General features: G+C 35.6%; 4 protein-coding genes across 9 annotated transcripts in view; 2 read left to right on the top strand and 2 right to left on the bottom strand.

Moving 5' to 3' along the window:
- LOC139768020 (telomerase-binding protein EST1A) overlaps nucleotides 1–7,323 on the bottom strand; it is an 85,913-nt gene extending 78,590 nt beyond the window's left edge. The window contains exons 1-15 of one of the 2 annotated variants that reach the window (XM_071697841.1): nucleotides 7,130–7,323; nucleotides 5,624–6,083; nucleotides 5,196–5,481; nucleotides 4,806–5,084; nucleotides 4,439–4,692; nucleotides 4,136–4,333; nucleotides 3,922–4,057; nucleotides 3,671–3,843; nucleotides 3,341–3,568; nucleotides 2,912–3,253; nucleotides 2,669–2,836; nucleotides 2,044–2,568; nucleotides 1,879–1,957; nucleotides 1,685–1,795; nucleotides 262–486 (exon numbers count right to left, since the gene is read on the bottom strand). In XM_071697841.1, coding sequence (XP_071553942.1) covers nucleotides 262–486; nucleotides 1,685–1,795; nucleotides 1,879–1,957; nucleotides 2,044–2,568; nucleotides 2,669–2,836; nucleotides 2,912–3,253; nucleotides 3,341–3,568; nucleotides 3,671–3,843; nucleotides 3,922–4,057; nucleotides 4,136–4,333; nucleotides 4,439–4,692; nucleotides 4,806–5,084; nucleotides 5,196–5,481; nucleotides 5,624–6,083; nucleotides 7,130–7,178 — 3,513 coding nt within the window. In that variant the 5' untranslated portion in view covers nucleotides 7,179–7,323. The remainder of the gene's footprint in view (nucleotides 1–261; nucleotides 487–1,684; nucleotides 1,796–1,878; nucleotides 1,958–2,043; nucleotides 2,569–2,668; nucleotides 2,837–2,911; nucleotides 3,254–3,340; nucleotides 3,569–3,670; nucleotides 3,844–3,921; nucleotides 4,058–4,135; nucleotides 4,334–4,438; nucleotides 4,693–4,805; nucleotides 5,085–5,195; nucleotides 5,482–5,623; nucleotides 6,084–7,129) is intronic. The other variant, XM_071697842.1, reaches the window with a different exon arrangement.
- Nucleotides 7,324–7,555: 232 nt separating this feature from the next.
- LOC139768013 (eukaryotic translation initiation factor 2-alpha kinase 1) lies at nucleotides 7,556–12,439 on the top strand. Of its 4 annotated transcripts, XM_071697832.1 has the most exons (10): nucleotides 7,564–7,839; nucleotides 7,917–8,089; nucleotides 8,542–8,730; nucleotides 8,813–8,969; nucleotides 9,044–9,417; nucleotides 9,517–9,812; nucleotides 9,960–10,136; nucleotides 10,214–10,369; nucleotides 10,484–10,615; nucleotides 10,720–12,439. In XM_071697832.1, exons 1-10 carry the CDS (start codon nucleotides 7,718–7,720, stop codon nucleotides 10,957–10,959), a joined length of 2,016 nt encoding a protein of 671 aa, XP_071553933.1. In that variant the 5' UTR covers nucleotides 7,564–7,717; the 3' UTR covers nucleotides 10,960–12,439. The 4 variants fall into 4 exon arrangements, with proteins under 4 accessions (XP_071553932.1, XP_071553935.1, XP_071553933.1 ...); XM_071697831.1 differs by having other exon boundaries at nucleotides 7,556–7,839; nucleotides 9,044–9,812; XM_071697834.1 differs by lacking the exon at nucleotides 8,542–8,730 and having other exon boundaries at nucleotides 7,563–7,839.
- Nucleotides 12,440–12,683: 244 nt separating this feature from the next.
- LOC139768016 (divergent protein kinase domain 2A) lies at nucleotides 12,684–15,582 on the bottom strand. 2 transcript variants are annotated; one of them, XM_071697838.1, is made up of 5 exons: nucleotides 15,494–15,582; nucleotides 13,862–14,813; nucleotides 13,430–13,730; nucleotides 13,227–13,357; nucleotides 12,684–13,117 (listed from the first exon to the last, which is right to left on the bottom strand). In XM_071697838.1, the coding sequence occupies exons 2-5, from the start codon at nucleotides 14,465–14,467 to the stop codon at nucleotides 12,899–12,901; spliced, it is 1,257 nt and encodes a 418-aa protein (XP_071553939.1). In that variant the 5' UTR covers nucleotides 14,468–14,813; nucleotides 15,494–15,582; the 3' UTR covers nucleotides 12,684–12,898. The 2 variants fall into 2 exon arrangements, with proteins under 2 accessions (XP_071553939.1, XP_071553938.1); XM_071697837.1 differs by lacking the exon at nucleotides 15,494–15,582 and having other exon boundaries at nucleotides 13,862–14,885.
- A 386-nt stretch (nucleotides 15,583–15,968) lies between these two features.
- On the top strand, nucleotides 15,969–21,902 carry Phtf (protein phtf). The gene is made up of 16 exons (XM_071697828.1): nucleotides 15,969–16,099; nucleotides 16,282–16,421; nucleotides 16,551–16,762; nucleotides 16,835–17,021; nucleotides 17,100–17,227; nucleotides 17,298–17,400; nucleotides 17,478–17,702; nucleotides 18,002–18,069; nucleotides 18,287–18,456; nucleotides 18,513–18,643; nucleotides 18,768–19,077; nucleotides 19,163–19,391; nucleotides 19,477–19,572; nucleotides 19,654–19,797; nucleotides 19,868–19,963; nucleotides 20,035–21,902. The coding sequence occupies exons 1-16, from the start codon at nucleotides 16,059–16,061 to the stop codon at nucleotides 20,182–20,184; spliced, it is 2,430 nt and encodes an 809-aa protein (XP_071553929.1). The 5' UTR covers nucleotides 15,969–16,058; the 3' UTR covers nucleotides 20,185–21,902.
- Nucleotides 21,903–21,921: the final 19 nt, after the last annotated feature.

Raw genomic sequence — 21,921 nt, 5'->3', positions numbered from 1 at the left:
ATCAAAAATATATCAACAATATATTTAGGCATATTAATACTCGAGATATACATATATTATACTAATTATCATTAATGTTTATCAATTTTAATTTAAAAAAATATAAGAAATCGTATACAATACGCGTGTCAAGAGCTTTAAAAGAATTTTGCATCTGCTTGGTAGATACGTAGCACTTTATCGTCTGAATACGAAAGCTATACACTATGGAAGACGTGGCTTTTGGAAGCTATTAGGCAAATACGAAAGGGAAATAGGTACCTCGACACTCGTTAATTGCGATAACTCCTCCAAGTCGCTTGCGTGGGACAATCTCGCTTCATTGGCCGCGCTTGTTGTACGTCGCACTCGCCTACCGTCGCCAGGATGAATCCACGTTTCTCTCCTCAGCCCGCCGCCGATGATGTTTGCACCTTCCTTTTCCTTCATCCTCGCCCGCTCCTTCGACTCCCTTTCCTCCTTCCGTTTACGTTCGATAGACTCGTACTAAGAATATTTCGTTTATTCAGAAAGTACCTCTACCGTGTATACCTGATGCATTTACGATGCATCGTGTATCAGATGCGGTGCATGATATAAATCAGCATTTACAATTGTCGGTGTATGTTACAAATGTCGTTATATGCACATCGTTGCCATGTATGTACAAGTGTAGAAGTTACGAGCACTACATGGCGTTATGCACGGTGATCCGCGACCAAATCAGTCTCTAATTTACAGATTCCTTCGACGGGAATTTAATTCGTGATCTAATCACCGAACTATTTATCATAGGTATATGAAATAAATAAAGTTAGCAGTTTTCAATAAATAATATTTTCTATCAAATTCTATTAAGTACCGTTGAAAAATGTTATTATTGGAGTAGAGACGACGATGGTAACGGAACTCCCTTTGTACAGTCAGCTAGTCATACAAAGAGTGTCCATCGGACAATATTTGTATTCCTCATTTGTACAAATTCCCGTGTCTATGATAAGTGCATGCTAACGAAATGTGCAGAGCTCTAGCGAAGATAAGAAAAGTCTCTAACATGGATTTACAGCAAAGCATTTCTGGAAATTTAGGAACATTGGCTCTTACAAACAGGCAGTCTCAAAAATGCTGCAGGCATATCGTTAGCAAATATTGTGTTCTTGTGTGAATTTCTCCAAAAGTATGAGTGGTTCCGCCCACCTTTGTATATATTACACTTAATTAACTATTCTGTACACGTTTCTTTTCTGTGTAGTGTTCTTAATCATTTATTAAAGCTAACATTCGCATGAGCGATTACTACAAAAAAAATAGCTATGCAGAAGTGTATTTTTTAGCTAACGGCAGATATATGCAAGAACGATATTTACTGTTTTAATAGTTGCAAAAGGCATTAATTCGCCGCATTTGCCATCAAGAGTTAATGGAATGTAAAGATTCTAAGTACACAGATGGATTGAAACATCAAGGCTCCAAAAAGCACGTAAAATAGAAAATTTAATGTAACAAGCAGTAAAATAATTAACAGGTAAATAAAGCCTTGATAAAGCCTAAATAAATAAATGATGAATAAACATCTAGAGAATTCACACCAAGTATCAAAATTTACTTACATAATGTAGATACTGGCGGCAAAAGAAAATCAAAATATTATTAACGTTAGTATAGATACAAACGGTTTAACGATACGTTTCATAAGTTCCCTTACCTTCTTTCTGTTTTCGTCGAAGAGCCCTATCAGGCTTTCTCTGGCAGAATGGAAAGGATTGGACGCCATAAGAGATCTCATGTAATAATACACGGCATCTAATTTCCGTCTCTGAAAACACGAGAAAATAATGAGAAAAATATATATGCATTAAATTACATTCACTACAATAAATGTAATTAGTAAATGCGTACCGCATAATGCGCCAGTAAGGCAAGTTGATTATAAGGTCTGCCATTTTTAGGATTAATTTGTTGTGCTTTCAAGTACCACCTGTACAGAAAAAAATTAAATCCAATATGTCGAGTCTTTAGAATTATTGCTGTCATAATTCATAATTATATATTATAAACACTTACTGCCTAGATTTTCCATAATTGCTCGTTTCGTTCGCTTGCTCCCTGTACCTCGCCAAGTCTCCCAAGAATAAAAATATCTTTTGCGCACTGACTAAGGCCAGCCCTAAGAGTCCGAGACCCTTAGGTAGACTCGTCAACGCAAAAAACGTGTCTAATTTGAACTGATACGTAGTCTCGAGAGTAGTCAGTAAACTTTCCAGATAAATGGTACCCTCATCAATGATATTTAACATTATCTGCTTGTAACGTTCCCGTCCTTCCGAGTTTTCTTTGGGCATCGCTTTTCGCAGCATTTCGATCAGATTATAAAACAATATCTTCCAAAAGTGTTGCTCAACGTTTTCCGCCTGGCAGAATTTGATATCAGTCTCAAGCAAGATCTTTAAGCTCTGTTGAAGGAAGTGTCGTATATACGAGACTCTATCCAAACGCGAGGTAAAGCCACCGGAACTTATTATCCATTGTAGTTCCAGATCGGCACGTTCTATGTCCAATAGAAGGCAGTGATTTTTTGCTGAGTGAAAACTAAAAAAAAAAATTAAATAGTAATGTAATATAAACGCATATATAACAAAATCCTAGAATGATATAACAATGCGTGACGTAAGAATAATTGAATATATACCTAGCTGAAAATGGGTCGTACCACGAAGGTCTCACATTTCCGATTTGATCGTTCATGTACGGCGATGGCATACCGTCCAATTGAGCGCCATGGAAAGAGTAATGTGGCGATGTGATACCTACATTAGATTGAAATACTGGAACGCTTGAGACTTGCATGTCACTATCCCTTAAAGAGAATAAATCGCTTTATTATCTCTTATAATTAATACATCGCAAGAACGAGAAGAGAAGTTAGTGTTACCTCTGTACAGCTGCTCTGCTTCCGGGTGAAGTGATAACGATAGGTTTATATGGATTATTCGGATCAAAAAGCGTTCTCTGTTGTTGCTGTCCAGTTCTTTGCTGAGAAGTTGTAGCTGTCTGATTGGGAGACGACTGACTAGTCTCATTAGGCAAGATCAAGACGCCCGGTTGAGCGTTACTATATCCCGTCGGAGACGATCGGTGTCCTATCGTGTTAGAATTCACGCTCGAAAGGGGAGCAGTGTGAGAGGAAACTTTAGGAGTTTGTCTCCCGTCATCCGACTCGCAAGTCGATATTTTTCTGCCAGTTCTCCAATCTTCGTCTAAGTACCTATCAGTTCTGAAATAAGATATTTTTATACATAATTTGAGATATTTATGCCTAAAAATTGCGCATACATAATCCAAGTTTTAAAGAAATAAATACCTGCGTCTATGAAGATCATCAAAATTTCTATAGCTGCCACCATAATTTCTGTCTTTACTCGATTCTCGACTATGCTGAATAATATTACGCCTTCTGTGATCGTACCGCCTACCGCTATTATTAATGTTATTATTCTTTTGATTATTATTATAATTATCGTTCTCTCTGTTTTGTTGATTTTTCTGACGTTCGCGGCTGTTACCTCGTCCTTTGTCTCTGCTACTGCCACTTGAATAATTCAAAATAATCTCATTAAACAAAGAATCTTTCGATATTTGTAATCATCTTTTAAAAGATAAATCGATAAAAAATCAATAAAGTTCTACTTACCGATCAGCATCACGAGGTTTATCCCGGTTTTTTTTTTTACGTCGCCTGTGACTCTCACCTACGGCCTGTCTTCGCGGCACACTTGTGCTTTCCCGTATGCTTAATACGGACGAACTACGGCTCAAATGTTCTTGTTCTAACTTCTCATTCAATTCAACTTCTTCACACCAGTCCTAATTGAAATATAATTCTATATATTTATATTGCCCAGGGAATATTTTAAATATTAATTCATCAATTTATGTACTTACGAATGTTTCAGATGCGGTATGAGATGATTTGTTACATGACTCGCTTTTCATAGAGCAAGGATTTGTGTTTTGTTGATTATTCTGCTTGTCCAGACTTGAACTGTGCTCGTAGGTATTACTGGTGATTGTTCTTTGCCTTAATTATACCAACGTTACGTTATTAAACGCATATAAAAGCATGGAAAAAGAAATAATTGTATGAATATTTAGTTACATGTTACTGGTGCGATTGTCTGTTGGTGATGTTGCGCCTCTGCGATGATTCTCAGGTGATCTGTGGCCTCTGTTCGAATTTGATTGCGAAGTTGCGGGCGATGCGGATGACGGCGGTGGCATCATTACGCTATCGGCACGACTTAAGCTTTCCATGCTGGTGTACATAGTGCTATTGCTACCACGGCGATCATAAGACCTGTTATTCGCAAATTTTGTAATGTTCCAATAAAAGTTTTTACAGATTACGTTCATAAGATTACTTAAACAGAAAAATCAATATAAATATAATATGTAGTTCTACCGATTCATATATTCCTGGCTAGGAGTATGGGATCTGGAACTCGGAGCAGAGTACTGTTCAGGTGTAACAGGCCTGAAATTGCTGCTTGCTGTACCATCTAATTCCTCGGGTCTCAGTCTACCTCTACCTCTGCTTCTCGTCGGTACGGTATTAGCCCAATTAGATTGCGGTGGCAACGATCCAGATGGTGGCAGATTTTGCATGGTTTGCGAATGCTGCATCGCTGGTGAGTAATTATAACTGGACATACCCTGCTAATATATATTAGAATCCACATGTTACTTCAATTATAAATCACCATATTGGATATAAATTAATGCTCGCAAATTATAAAAATAAGATAAAACAGCACTGAACGAATTTTTACCTGAAATGTAATGCTGCTACCGTTCCAGGTGTCCTCTGTGGACGTTCCTGGATTGTTGCTAGGTAACGCGTACCCATTATCAAGAAGATATTTCTTTTGAAATCGTGGTGGCAGTTGTTCTAATTTCATATTTTTCGACAAACTGTCTTTCGCATTGCCGCGTCGGCCTGAGGGTGGCTTGCCTTGAAACTTATCCGAATGCCCAGCGGGCTCAACACTACGAGTGTCTCGCGTACGATTAAAATCGTTCTGGTTGGTCATAGATAAAGGTTCCGAGCCCTAATAACACGCAAAATAAATATTTATTTTTCTACGTTGAGCTATACAGACTTCTGCATATAATTTTATAATATATTATTATAGTACTTTAATATTTCAAATCAAACAGACCTGTCTGACTTCACGTAGATTATCCTTTCGATTCGCACAGTTTCTAGCGGATACCGGTGATCCGGATCGCCAATACCAACGCTCCTCATTCTCGTTCGCATGACGATGTCGACGGTTACCCGAATACCGTTTACTGGTGTCATCTCTACCTCTGCCTTCGCTTTCATTGTCTCGCGTGCTGTGACTGCTCGCTCGACTACGATCGCTTTTATGATTAGGATTGGAATGCGAATCGCGATCATTACTCTCTTCTCTCTCTCGTTCCCACGCGGAATGGCTGGGAGATCTAACAGAATTCATTAACTCATATCAGGATAATGTAATAAACACTACTGCCGTGTTGTTTTTCCGTATTAAGCATTACTTTATCATCAGGGTAGTTTTATGCATCTTAGATCAATGAGAACAAAAAGAGGCAATTTTTTTACCTATTAGTTCCGTCCTGTTCAGCCAATGCTTCCTTCACTTTTTTCGGTACATATAGCAACTGCTCAGGCTTCCTATTTTTCTTTTTTGGATCGTTTCTACCTGCTCCTCCGCCAGAGCTGTTACCAGTGCTCTGTGTCGGTTCGCTATTGCTGCTATTTCTATAGTTAATATGGGTATTGTCCAGTTTTTCAGCTACATTGTCGATTTGTGACAGAGGTGGACTGTCCTGCACCTGATTAGCTCTATTGACTTGTGACTGTCTCGAACGATACTGGACGGAGGTCATTCTGGATTTTTCTTGCGAGCCGTTTTCATTGTCGTATTCGTCGGCAGTGCTGTTAGATCTGCCTGACTTACGTAAAGGGCCACTTCCTGGCCTATATAAAGCCTGAGATGCTCTATTTCCTCCGCCGCGTAACCCTGCCAGTCTGTCCTTCTCCAATTTAGAAGTCATTGACTCTGAAAATTGTTATTACAATGCTACTCATAGAAAAATTCAAGTTTTTCAATTAATTTATTTCTTATACTCATAAACGCTTTATTCAAATATTTTACATGTTTAATTATAATTTCATTAATCATACATATATAAATTGTTATTAAATTATTTCATAAAAATTATATAACAGCAGCAATTTTAATACAGAAATGTATATAAATTATATGTTACACATATGATATATACATCACAGTAATAGCCTTTTCTCTTTTAATCATATTTTTTCAATACTTGTATAGTACGGTAATAAAAATACGCTGCAAAACAAAAGCTGATTTGAACTGACAGAATCAATTACTAAATCAAATATCTCATACACGTATATACTTCGAATTCAAATACACAATAACAAATAAAGTAACTGTGATGCTTCAACATTATTTAATCCGTAACATATCTAAAGAATTACTCAATATCACGCGCAATATTGCATATAGAGATTAAAGAATGTCGTCATTGTCGTCGCAAGAGTGGACAAAAATCCCGCAAACTTATACACCTGATACGTCCTACTCGTAGCTCAAAAGAGCCTCGTATCCAAGACGATTTAGTCCTCGATGAATGTAGCGAATTCAGAGAAACCGCGGAACGAGATTTATCAACTTTTAACGAAAATATACGGAATCGTTCGTACTGACACTCTCGACGACGCCGGAATTCACCAAGCGGAACGTCCCCTCCTCGGACGGGTACCGCCACCCGGTCGGAAACCGATCGTGAATCGTGCAGCACCGAATCCGCTCGGTCGAACGAGGACCGTCGCGATCGTGGGATTCAATCGTCGCGTCGCCCAAACCGCCGTAAAATAACGCGACATCGCAGTATGCCCGCGGTGTTTGTAGGTTATCTCGCGCGGTGAGGTTAATTTCGCACGTTATACGCGAGTCCGGGTCGCGGGGCAAGGATCGCGAATTCGGCCCGAAGTTGGGCGCGCGAGGGTGCCGGCGACGGCGCGACGCCGCCCGGTCGCTTCGCTCGCGAAATAATGACATTTTCGCCGAGATACCTTGTGAAAATCCTCCCCACTTCCTGCGTCCTTTGTCGCGGTTCGCCATATTGAAATGCAATCGCACGAAGTCGGGATTTTTCTATCGCAACGACGTCCGCGAATGCGACGATGCGAGCATGCGAGCTTTGCTTTGCGAGCGCAAATGTGCGCAAATGCGAAGAACGAGAGACGTCGTTGCGGTCGTTGTTGTCGCCTATTTTCAACGGCAATTGAACGCTACCGCACCCCGCACCATCTGCGTGCACCTTCTCCCGAAAACTTCGCAGCGCCGCGCGCCGCCGGTAGCTGAACGTCGATAATGTCGGCACCGACCGCAGATAAATTTTATCTGCGCCCATGAAATAAATCAAAAAATCGAATTTAACGCATTAATTCTCTTGCATTTCTCTTCGCACACACGTTTTATGCGATTATGCAAATTCTGATTGAAGTCCTAAGGAAGAGTTTAGGTCGTTTAGGAAGATCGAATTGATAAACGCACGTTTGACTTGTCGAACTGGCATCCCTAAGTAGTGCGCGTGACGAGAGGAGTCTCGAATATTCCAGAAACGCTCGAACCTTCAAATCTACCCTTATTTCGGCACAATGTCGAAATTCGCGGAATCGCGCGTCGCCTCGCTTCGGTCCTTGCGGATCCCGGCATCTCCTCGTCTGGTTGAACCTTGCCTGAACCTGAACGCGGTGACCGGGACAGGATTTCGGGAAAGGTAGGCAGGGTGCGCGGAGCATGTATACGAGCACGTCAGCCGATCGCGTCGATTTGTGAGCGTTTACAGTTCGGCAGGTGGGACCTCGGACTCCTCGGAGCTGTCAGTCAGTCACGCCGGTCCGCTCTCGCATGGCACGGCATGGAGCGCGCCAGAAGGGAATCGGAATGCGATGCCGGAGCGGCAGGGAGTGCGAAGCAGACGGACCATCCTTGGAACGATCTGACCACCATAACCACGTTCGACCAGGGTAATCTGGCGCTCTATTTCGAATATGCGACGCATACAGTTCTCCCCCGAAATGTGGGATTGAGTGACCTTTACGTTCGAATTTGTCACCCGAAATAATTTATCCTGAAATCTATACATTCTTTTTTTACGAAACATTAGAAAGGATAAAAATTAGATTTTTTACAGAGAGAGAGAGAGAGAGAGAGAGAGAGAGAGCGAAAATTTCGAATATATAGTATTTATTTATTTTTTAAGTGACTGATTTATTTAAAAGGAAGGGAGAAAAGATATCCGGCAAAAATGTCTATTTAGAATAATTTTTTTCAATTTTTTTTAATATTTATTATATATATACCTCATATGTTGCATCATTTTTTTATGATTGAGAAATCAAGCAGGCATTTTTGTAATTTTTTAAAATTGGGATACGTAATGTCTGGTATTTGAAAATCTTGATTTGTTTGGGAACAGGTGACAACATGAGATCGACGTTTTGCTTGAATAATATCGATGAAAATCAAAACAACGGGAAAATTATGCCAGCAGGAAAGTCACGAAAGCCGCATATGACTCAAGCCACTGTCTTAATCGAATCGCTCCTACAACAATTATGCGCTATATTAGAAGGGGATAAAGTTCGCAGAGAAAAATTATATTATGGCAATTGATCTTTTTCTTTAAACATTATTGACACGTGTAGAAATATTTCTGCTGGGAGCTAATGATAAAGTTTATTTTACAGCTATCTGTAAGAAACTACACGACTTGCAATTAATTAATGACACCTACGATACAATGGAATTTGAAACGCTAAGAGGAAAGTACCAACGTGCTTTCTATCAGATGCTCTCAGTCGCTCGCGGTGAGCCTGAAAGCGACAGTGTTGTGTTAATACCAAAGTATTACAGTATTTCATATAATATGTCTTTCCAGATCTTGTGACATTGTAACGTCACATTGGCGTTGTTTACAGGTTCCTAATACCGAAATTGCGATACCACGAGGAATTTCAGGAAATAAGTTTTATCGCTCGCGGAGGTTTCGGTGAAGTTTATAAAGCGCGACATCGTCTCGACGGCATCGACTATGCGATTAAAAAAATTACCATGCCCGCTGATCGTATAGAGATTATACAGAAGCAATTGAATGAAGTAAGGGCATTGGCTAAATTAAATCATACTAATATTGTTTCCTACAATGCGGCTTGGATCGAATCATCGTCCTACAATTCGAGTAGTGTGCCACCCCCAGATCGTAAATCATACAGATCGCATACGTCGAAACGCCATCGAAAGGAGTCCAAGTCGTACAAATCGCTGATCGAAGATTTATTCAATAGCAAAAAAGGTCTGAATCTTAATTTAACACTAAGATGTATCACAATTAACAAAATATATTACTCGATAGTCGATACTAAAATATCTTCTGTAATTGATATGTATACAGATGTTAAAACGAAAAAGCGAAGTAAGATATATGGGAATATTGGGAATAGTGATATCAATCATGACACTATTAGCAAGAGATTTGAAGAACTCGATTCGTCGGCTGACATCACAGAAGAGAGAGTAATTGAGAAAAGTAACGAGAAAGAATCTACTGAGGAGTCCAGTTCAGACGTAGTGTCTTTCCGAAATAGCAAGAGCAATGAAAATCTAGATCAAACAATTACAGATACGGATACTAGTGATAGTTATTCGGTCGAAGAATCCTCTAGCCGAGGCGTATGCACGTACGATAAAGTAAGTGGATAATATAAATATAATATAGATATAAATTGACATAAACCGACATAAACGCATTTTTTGTTTTGAAACACAGATTGTGGATATTGAAAGTATATTGCTAAACATAAATTTTAATATTTGGCAAATGTTTTGGGTCAACAGAGTCGACCGTATGTGACTTTATACATTCAAATGGCCTTGTGTGAACAGACACTCGAACAATGGCTGCGCGGTAGAAGAAATGTAACGCCTGAACCATTAGCTAGAGCGATATTCCAACAGATTCTTTGTGGAGTCGATTATATGCATTCTCAGAAAATCGTGCATCACGATATCAAGGTAACGATGCTCATATCTTGATCAACGTCACAGTGCAATCTCTTTTGAAATGTAATAGAATATGTTTACGTTTTCAGCCAAGCAATATATTTATTTCGATATCTGGACGGCTTCAGATTCAATTAGGTGATTTCGGTTTAGCATGTCCATTACAAATAGGAAATCATCATTCTGTGGTTGGTACTCATATGTATGCAGCACCGGAACAACTTAAGGGAAATTGTGATCCAAAGGTAATTAAGAGATAAGAAAGAAAATTCTGATGAAAAAAAATTATACCTATATATATAACATTTATATACAATACTTTAATATACCCTCTATTTTGATACTCTTTTTATTCGCAGAGTGATGTCTACAGCATAGGAATTGTCCTCGTTGAGCTTTTAATTTCAATAAAAACCCAAATGGAATTAAGCACCATAATTAGTTGCTTAAAGTATGGTAACGTACCAGAAGATCTCAAGCGACACAAGTGGGTGAGTTTAAAATATATTGAATTATTTATTATATTTTATATTATATATCAACATTTTTATATTGTTTTTTACTAAATCTGAATTGTGTGTATGCTTTTACTTAGGCAAAAATCGTCAAACAATTGGTACAAGAGAATCCCGTCAAACGACCATCGACAAGTCAGCTTCTGCAGAACTTTAATGACGACAAGGATGTGATAATAAATGGATTGAAAGATACTATTGTGAATTTAAAAAATGATAATCGCATTAAAGATGACACAATTCAAGAGTTACAAGAAGAGATTGCGGTATTAAAGGAAAAATTGTTAATACAACATATTGTTGACATTTCAACAAACTAGACTGTTATACTAAAGAGCTTAAACTCATGAAAAACCTTGATATGACATTAATAAGACTGACGAGTAATTTTTTTCTTGAGTTAGTTCCTAGGAAAGTAATGATTCACGATTCACGCACATAGCAAAGTAAAATTAGTTTTTAAATATTTGGAAATTCATATTTTAATTCAACTTTCTTTTTATAGACATGAACAATGACTTATAACATATAAATTATATACATACATATATATACAGGGTGTCCCATTTTAACTTGGACAGCAAAATATCTCAAAAACTAAGCTCCACATACAAAAATGTTTCAGACAAAAGTTGTATGGTTTCAAGGGGGACATAAGATGGTACCATTGGTTTGACCTTGGATGGTCGTTTAAAGCTCACGTAAACGACACTTTTAATTTCTTAAATGGAAACCCCTATTTTTCAATGCATATTCTTGTAGCTAATCTCGAGAGCTTTTCAAAACACTATAATAAAGTATTTTTTCATTAAGAACTTTTGGAATTATGAGGCTTGAAAGTTCTAGTATTTTGACATAAAATACAAAATATCTTGTAAAACATTAAGTTTTCGGTAATGTTACCTTAATACTTTTATGCACAGAATAATGAGACGAATCAATTGGTATGAAAAAAGGCACAGTTCCTTTAAGAAAAAATATGTAATTTGCAACACGCATCTGCATACTTTTTCTTAAAAGCAACTATGTCTTTTTTTCATACCAATTGATTCGTCTCATTATTCTGTGCATAAAAGTATTAAGGTAACATTACCGAAAACTTAATGTTTTACAAGATATTTTGTAATTTATGTCAAAATACTAGAACTTTCAAGCCTCATAATTCCAAAAGTTCTTAACGAAAAAATACTTTATTATAGTGTTTTGAAAAGCTCTCGAGATTAGCTACAAGAATATGCATTGAAAAATAGGGGTTTCCATTTAAGAAATTAAAGGTGTCGTTTATGTGAGCTTTAAACGACCATCCAAGGTCAAACCAATGGTACCATCTTATGTCCCCCTTGAAACCATACAACTTTTGTCTGAAACATTTTTGTATGTGGAGCTTAGTTTTTGAGATATTTTGCTGTCCAAGTTAAAATGGGACACCCTGTATATATATATATATATATATATATATATATATATATATATATAATTTATAATATATATAAATTACATTTTTTTTATTACATAAAACTTATATAAAATTTTTACATTACTACGAGTACATATTCATAACTGATCAGTAACCTTAGATAATTGTGTTTAATTTTTCAACTAACAATAAGTATCTGACATATGCTGAAAAAAGGCTGTAAAATATTTGTAATTAAGTAGATAATTAAATATCATATCGAATATGGCGCATGCAAAATTGTCTTGCAATGCCAAGTATTTTTTACCATGTACTTACTATGTAAGTAATACATGGTTATGGATGTATAAGCATATTTTTATTATATTAAAATGTACAGAGAATTTTTTGTCTCCTTTTATTTCTAACTTTGCATAATCTGTAAGCACAGATGGATCAATTATCGCTTACAAATCAATAGATGCCAAAGTAGCAAGTCAGGTAATACATACAAGTGTAGTTTTATTACCGTCTTCAATTTAATTATGATGATTATATACCACTATTTTTATATACAATTTTATTAACATTATTGATAAAATAGTTTACAATATAATATTAAATTATAGATTAAAAATGTACATAAAATATTCTTTGAAAAAAATTTTTATTTAAAAAAGAGTAAGATATACATCTGAAATATTCAACATAATATAATAATACTGAAGGATTTTTCAAGCTAGATTTTCAAGATATTCTTTGAAAAAGATTATTAAAAAAAGAGTAAGATATACATACATCTGAAATATTCAACATAATATAATAATACTAAAGGATTTTTCAAGCTACTATTATAACTTAAGCTACTTTACGTTGTATTCATGTTGAGGTAATTCTCTTAAAATTATATCCAGTAGCGTCTTAAGTCGTTGCCCAACAAATATTCTGGAAGTAGTAAAATCAGGAACGGCACATTGTTGCAACAAATACTTAATATCTGGATATTGCTGTTCAATGTTAGTAGGTGCATCGTGAAGAAATCCACCGGGAAATGGATTTTCATTTCCCGAACTTAATAAAAGCTGCAATAACAGACTTTTGAATATGGGGCGTACAAGTTAACATGCAGTGTATGAAAAGATACTTGATATATCTGACTCTTTAATTATATATAAATAAAATAGCAAGTACCTGACAAATTGCATAATAATTGTGATCACTTAGATGATGGCTACAAATATCCTTAGAAGAAAATGCAAAACAGTTGGGACAATCGAAATGCATCGTGTTCTCGTGTATTTTCTGCCATTCCTTTGGCTCATCTACAAATTAATATCACACAAATGCAGTACAACACGTATTTCATCAATAGCCTTGTAACAAGAAAATTTTACCTTCTTGAGAAATATTTTTGTCAACAATAATAATATTCTCCAAATCGATAAATTTGGCTACATTTTCATTATCAACAGCAATATTATCAGCCGATATATCCGTTAAATAAAAACTGAATTTTTTGTTTTTGAAGGTGAACATATAAGCGGCATTTAAGAGGCTTGAAGCTATTTTTACTCTTTCAATCCAAGATTTGTCATAACAATCCGAAAGTGGTAAACCGATATATTCTTCAATGATAATCCGACCACAAGCTCCAAAATATTTTGGCACAGGCCATCCATCTTCAGCAGATAATATCTGAAAGGAACGGAGATAAAACACAAGGTATATAATTATATTAATTTTTCCCATTCAAGAATATATCATCTAATAACTCTTGTAATTTAATAAAATAAACTATATAGTTTTTATAAACATTCGTAATTTACCTGAAGGATTAACGGCTCTGGATTTATGGAAACCAATGTCCAGAGATTAATTAGATATTGTGTGGGATTGATGTGTTTATTGTTAAGATGGACATTATAAAACAGATCGTCTAAATGCCCTAATGTTGGACAAAGTCTCAAGCGACTTGTATCATCTTGGGAAAAATCGGAAGTAATTGTTTTTCTGATAAGATCATAAAAATCTGGCGCATATCTGTCCAATGGAACAAGAATCGAGCAGGGATATCCCAAATGGAGTTTGTTGCATAATGTAACGTCAAGCGCTTTTAATTCAGAAGAGTGTGCGAGCTTCTTCAGCACCACTTTGCTTTGATCATACGTTCCAAAGAATACATTTTTGACGCTGAACAAGTGAGAGATTATCGCATTAACATCATTCCATAAGAGATCTATTTTGTGAATGTTGTGACACGCAGAAACCCCATAACACGCCGGACACTTGTGCAGCTCCGTCAGCTGTGTCACAGAAGGATATAAACTTTGTAAAATAACGTTTATTCTTAAGGCAAGAACGCAAATGCCAATTAACAGTAACATATTCCATTTTTTAAATCTAAAGATGTTACGTATATAATATAGAATCATGAATCAATTATCATATCCCTCCTCTATCTTTCTATGCAGAAACATCATATTTTATAAGTCTCTTTTTGATTATAAATGTCACAAAGGTGACTACAAGTGCCTTCAATCCTTTTCCAGAATTATTATAGCGCAAAATGACTCAAACTTGTAATTGTTTACTGCCTTTAAATCTTCTCAGATTTTAATCTGTATAATATTTCAAAATTATTTTTAAATATGTGTTCACAGGTTATATTTCTCGTATCCGGCGCTTTAAATATGTAACTTTAATGCGAGTTTTGGAACGCACTGACCACAGAGTCACAGACTGAGCAGTGGACAATGATTCGCATCGACTCCGGCCGAACTGCAATTAATTTAATCGATGTTTAATTAATCAAATAATATTTGCACCATTTTGTTAACATGGATAGAATAATCAACTTTTTACCGTTTAACTTCAACACATAAAAAGAAAGATTAGATTAGAGTGACACACAGTTTATAGTTGAAATATTTGCAGCAATTCTGTCAGTTATGTCCATTTTTATACGAATGTATATTTTAACTTTAATCTTGGTTTAACTTTTTATTTTTTTAGTCTTAAGCATTAACTGAAATTTAAACCGAGATTAAAGTTAATCTACATTGTAGAAATAGACATTGGGTCTGTTTAGCTGTTACTGAACTGGCTGCACTAGTTCAGAGTTTATCTTTTTCCTTCCAATGTGGAGTAAAAAAGATAAACTCTGAACTAGTGCAGCCAGTTCAGTAACAGAAAACAGACCCATTATAAATCCCTGATTAAGTTAATCGGAGTTTGATCACCCTCAGATTTCTTTCGCAATTTTTCTCACTCTAGCTCGAATATTTATTTATTTGTTTCAGATGTAGAAAATAACGTCAAAATATGAGAAGCAAACAGATATAAGCTACGATTTTGATTTTCTTCGGCAATTATTTCTGCTTTAAAACAAAGTTTTTAGTTATAATTCGTTGTCTCTGATTTAATCTTTCTTCCATAAACAATGAAAAATTAATAATTACAAGTCAATCGCCGATTGAGTTAATCGGAGAGCTCGCAAGTCGAAAAATATATGCATACAGATATCTCCGACTTTTCTGCGAACTGTCGGTACCGCCACCTGAAACCGCTGCCCCGGCTGATGTTTATTCAAAGGGTGGGAGAATCGCGATAGCAAAATCGCCACCTCGGTTCTCGGATCCAAACCGGGCGATCATGATGCCTCGAATATACGTTCCGTCCGCTTAGGTTCATGGATTGTGCTTTGTTCTGCGTCAAATCGTCTTTCCCATCTCTCTTGCAGTCAAGTCCAGTCGGTTCGACGCACATCGCTCGATGCTGATGATACGAAATTATTAAGATAATTCTCTCCATGGACGAGTGCTAAATGAGAAGAAAAATTTATTTTGACACATCGCTTGTAGATACGATATGATATGATAATATTACTCTGACTGTCTCCTAATCGTTCGTGTATAGAATTTTGCGGAAAGTTGTACATACTCCGTTTTCTCGCGAGTTGTTTTTCTCCGTTATCCTTTCGTCGCGGCCAAAAGAGCATCATTTCAGTTGGGAGCTGGTACTGTGATGCGTTTGATCCATATGGGTCTCAACGAACTGGTGCACTGGTAAGGAGAATCCCGTGGAATTTAATACTATCTAAAATTTGACATTTGTCAGTGACGTGACACTCCGAATTCGGACATTTAATTTGGGCGTTAATATTAATTAGTACGCGATATGGCGATGATAAGAGACTACAAAAATGACATAAATGATAACTGGAGTAACGAGAAGTAAATTTTTTCAGGTATCAAAAAAAGATTGGAACGTATGATAAGCAGCAATGGGAGAGAACAATAGAGCAACATATTCTTGATGGACTTACGCATGTTCCAATGAGAACAACGAAACTTAAAACGGAGCTGATTGATGTGGATCTCGTTCGTGGTATGCTGTAAAGATATTATAACAGCTGTGTATATATATATATAAACTAATACGTTGTATATAAAAAATATTATTAGTGTTCCTCTTGATAGGCATGTATATTTATTCATAATATATCGATGTATATAGGATCTTCATTTCCAAAAGCCAAGCCGAAGCATGGTTTGATGACAGTAGCTTGCCTAGCGTTTCAGCGACTCATGTTCCTTCCATTGTACAAAAAGTGGTGGATACAGCAGACAAGTTATCGCATCTTTGTGCTTTTCTTGTTACTGTACAGCTTGCAAACGATCAACATATTCCTGTATTACGTTTATGCAAGCAGGGAAAATGAGGCGGAAGTATGAGAAATTTGTTCATCTTCTGGAATATGTTGCGTTGCTATCCATCTTGACTGTCATGTCTGTTTACAGATTGTGTCAATGTCAGAAGTATTAGTACCTGTTGTTATGATGTTGGTCCTGTGCACTGTTCATTCCCATATTGTATCGACACATTCGGGTCCTACTATGACGTACAATCAATCCAGGCAACGGATAACAAGACGCTCTCGACACGTTAGATGCAGAAATGGGAAATCAAGGCCTAGACAAAATTTACGTAAGTGTGCTATAGTACAAAGAGCATTCACTTTATAATATACTTTACTAAAGGTATAATATACAATCTTTACTAAAGGTGCACATAAGGATTCAAAATCCTCTCAAGATATAGCTTCTGAGAAAGCGAGTACAGGAAGTGAAGAAGTACTCACTGCAGTAAGATTTGCTAAGAAAGTAGTGATTCAGAATGGCAGCCAATCTCAGGTAAATATTTTAATTTACAATATTTATCAAAATATTGTATATATGCATTTAAAAATTGTTGATGTAACAGGAACCTGCAAGCGCTCAAGTAGTATATGACAAAGAATCATTAAGTACAACTGGAGAAAATTCTGATCCCTCAAACGAGAATTTAGCTAATCGCGAACAGCAAGGTAAAGAGGTGCTACTTATTTGCTGCACATTTGTATAATTTTAGAGCTTAATATCTATTTCTCTCTACATGCGACAGATGATGTACCAGAGGAACATGTAGCAAGTATACATCAAGATGATGATGGCTTTGAAAGTTTAAATGGTAATGTTTCTAGTGATAATGACAAAGTGATAGGCCGTGCCCTGGTGCAAGGAAATAAATCACGACTAGGTCTGGCACGACAGAATAAAGCTCACAGGTCATGGTCAGAAGACAGTACCATTCAAGTTTCATCAAAGTCAATTTCATCAAAGAACTCAGGTTTGATTTACAAGTACACGCTTGTAAAATAGTTTGTAGACGGTTAACAATTTTGCAAAGATTAAGTCTTTCATAAGTCTTTGTAAAGATAATCATGATTTTTTGAATGTAAAAATAACTTTTTAAAAATATTAAAAATTCTTCCAATATGACTTAAGCTGTATGAAAGTAATCACTCTTTTTTTTTATTTGTTTTTATGTTTGTGGTTGCATTTCCAACCGCTAACACGCTTTAATCTTTGTTGGAAAGGTATAAAATGGAGTAATAGCTAAATCATCGTTTTCCACTTTCCACGCAGCACCTGACCCGTTAAAAAATGATGACAATTTTATGGATAGCAAAAGCAATATTCACGGCCATATTAAGGTACTATCACTCATAAGTTTCACTTTTTTTTTCCGGATTTATAACTGAAGAAAATCTCTATTTTTTTAAAGATTGCGCTTATCTCTTCCGGAGGCTAATTTTTCTTAGATATTCTTAAATATCCTTTTACCCTATTAAGAACAAGAGATAATTAGAAGGTTCATATTTAATGCATCTTATATTAATCTGTCAACTCTGGTGATCTTGTTAATTCAAGGATAAAGATACGTCATCAAAAATATTGGGATCAAGAGATACACGGCAGCAGTGCGAGAGCGAAGAGGAAGGCGAGTGTGAGGAGGCTACAACGCATCATCTCACGGAGGCAACAACTTCCGCCACGGAATGGATGGGAGTAACAACCAACAGTGACGAGTGTAGTTACAGGTAAGACGTACATAACTTAATAAATCATAGCTTTTCGTAAAACAAAATTGTTACAGTTCGGAACTTGGGGAATCTGATATAGCCAGCGAGGCTAATTATGGAGAATTCGTGGAGCATCCTTTCTTATGGGAATTTGAATTACCACCTCCGATATTATTTAATTCTACTTGCACATCGTCTGATCGTGGTTAGTATGATAAGTTTTGCATATAAGTAAAGATTTATTTTAAGCAGCTATCTACATCCAACTATCCAACAAAATAAACAGATGTAGATTTAATAATATCTACTTTGTATCGTTTTGTTCATAGTTTCGTGTACGATTTGGACGCGGCGTGATATCAAGAAGGCTGAATTATCAGTGCTTGATATCAGTTCAGCAATTATTGCCAGAGTCGAATCCATGCCAGAGGGCATGAATTATTTTTACGGTGGTTTAATACTTAGTGTCGCGTTATGTCTGATACCATCAATAAAACGGCTGAGTGATCATGTAGGATCAGATAACATCGGTAATGCATCTGTTAGTCTGTTACCAAGTGACATGATCCAGATGAACTTTGAAACCTACACCGATGACTTGTGCAGAATAATTGGTATAGCATTCGGAAGTACTTTTTGGTAAGAGAATACTTCTCCGGTTTACATTTTAAAATATTTGCAGATTAGTAGTTTTTTCTTTTTAACCGACTCTTCTTTTTTTCAGGGAACGAACAATGGTGTTAATTTCAATATTTGAAAGATTTACGCTGTCATGCTGTCTATTTTTCTTGCTAGCAGTAGCGGAACGAACGTATAAACAGAGGCTTTTGTATGCAAAATTATTTTCTCACTTGACATCATCCAGACGCGCGCGTAAGTCCGATTTGCCGCACTTCCGCTTGAACAAAGTGCGCAACATAAAGACATGGCTGAGCGTCAGATCTTATTTGAAAGTAAGAATATCAAACGTTAATACGTCCTCGTCAATTTGAAAATTAGATTTGTATGTCTTATGCCTTTTGCAATTTTGTATTACAGCGAAGAGGCCCGCAACGATCTGTAGACGTAATTGTATCAGCAGTATTTCTTGTTACGTTATTATTGCTGTCATTCGTAAGTCTGGAATTAATTAAAGTAAGTACATTTTATATATTTTTTATATATATATCTATTTTTACTTTTTTATTTCTCTTAACAGTGCAAATTTTATTTTAGGATCTCGAAAGTTTGCACTCACGATACAATGTCGAGGCATTATTCTGGTGCTTCTCGCTTGGGATATTTATATTACGATTTATGACGTTAGGAACAAAGATCAACAAAAAGTACAGAAATCTCTCAATTTTGATAACTGAACAGGTAAACTTCGTTATAATATACTTGAACTTCTATACCTGAAAGCTTTCTTACTTTTCGATGTAATTTTCAGATCAACTTATACTTGCAAATTGAGCAAAAGCCACATAAGAAAGAAGAGCTTATGGTTGCAAATAGCGTATTGAAATTGGCGGCTGACTTGATAAAGGTATGCGTTTTTGCAAGTTTAATAAAGGACCAATATAAATTAATTAATTAATTCAAAGGGATGTTTGACAGGAATTGGAGAGTCCGTTCAAAATCTCTGGACTTTCGGCTAATCCGTATCTGTACACCATTACTAAAGTGGTGCTATTGTCAGCACTCTCAGGCGTGCTTTCGGAATTGCTTGGTTTCAAGCTGAAACTGCATAAAATAAAAATCAAATAAAAAAATACGAGAAGTAATGGAAAAAATCACGTATCATCTGTTAATCTCGGATGTTTACTGGATTCGAAAATCTATCAGCGAAAATTGCTTGGCTTAATTATACTTAGTTAATCTTAAGTGCTTTAGCTTATTAAACTTCGAGACTGTAAGTAACAAAATCTTATTTAGCTAGTCACATTAATGACAATTTAGCCTAATACCTACTCAATATATTCCAAATTGAAAAACTACGTAATTATAACAGAATTTATAATGAAATTTTCATTTAAGAGAAAAATTTATTTCAAATTCGTTGAAGAATTTGAAAAGCATATGATTTTAACTCCTTGCTACACGACTACTTCATTCGTGTTGCTGATATTAATAGACTAATGAATATTAAACTGATTTCATGGCCGACTAATTTAGTGGTACAAAAATTATAATATAAAGGTGAGTCAATAATTATTCAAATGTTTATAAAATTTATTAGAACAACGGTAGAAAATCCATGTGTCAATTTGTAACGTAGTCTCCTTGCTTTCTGACGCACTTGATATAATCTAATATTCTGTTTGTACAATGAAAAGCAAAACTATATAATGACATTATTGTAGGTTTTCTACTGTTCTTATAAATATATATTCCGAATAATTGTTGACTCATCTCATACGTAGTTAAATCACTTAACGCACACATTTGACAAGGCAATACATTTATTGTATGCTGTAAAACAGAACTTTAGCCTAAATGAGCCTTTTTTTCGAGTTGCTGCATATTATTGCTTTATCACTGTTAGCCTATTATATTGAATACTAAAAACTGTATAAAAATAATTCTTACACTTAATGAGATATGTAAAGTGTTTGGAATCTATTCAATGTACAGTGTAAATATTAAAAATTTATAGCAATAATAAGGGCTCGATAAACTACGCAAGAAGGACTTCCCTCAAGAAAGTGCTTTTTTAGTTTTAAATTAAAATTTTTGATGTTTTCTGAATGTTGTAGCAAGATTTTATTATTGTTATGAATGGAGAACATTCTATTTTGTATATTATCTTGCATCTATTTTGTAACTACCGATTCAGGTGGTAGTACCTATTTGAACGAATATATATTCGTTGAGCTTCGTTAATGATAAGGAGATCAATCGTCATATATACTCTAAGGCTATGTACGAGGGTGAGTCAATAATTATCTGGAATCTATTTATAAAATTTATTAAAGCGCAAACAGATATTTTTCAACATAGTCCTCTTGCTTTTCAACGCACCTATAGCATCCCGTAAATTTATTTACGCTCAAAAAACATTTTTTTAAATTAATCTTTCAGCTACACATGCACTACTTTTTTATATCCTACTCAGTGACAAATTGACTAGTGAACGATCACCATGTATTTGATCCAAATTCAAAGATAGAAATTGTCGATTTGCCACTAAAGGCATAAACCAACTTGTGGAATGCTAGACGCTTCAAATGTAGTTTTGAAAAATCAACATAAATTTCTATTAAAGCTTTAATAAATTTTATAAATACATTCCGGATAATTATTGACTCATTCTCATGTAAGTTGACAACTTGCGATATATTTTCGCAAACATTTTAATGTATTTGAAATGTGTGTATAATTATATAATTGCACAACATACTTGAAGATATATGTAAATACTGTGTGTATTACGAGATAGAGTATGATGTATTATGAGAAGAATAGTACCTGTGAGATAAAAATAAGATTGAATGTAAATTATTT

The sequence above is a fragment of the Temnothorax nylanderi genome, unplaced genomic scaffold (assembly GCF_030848795.1).
Source record: "Temnothorax nylanderi isolate EJ_2023f unplaced genomic scaffold, tnyl_v1.0 TNYL_tig0013_pilon, whole genome shotgun sequence".
NCBI classification, from domain to species: domain Eukaryota; kingdom Metazoa; phylum Arthropoda; class Insecta; order Hymenoptera; family Formicidae; genus Temnothorax; species Temnothorax nylanderi.
Note: the sequence above shows the minus strand (reverse complement) of the source record. Positions and strands in the feature narration are given on the sequence as shown.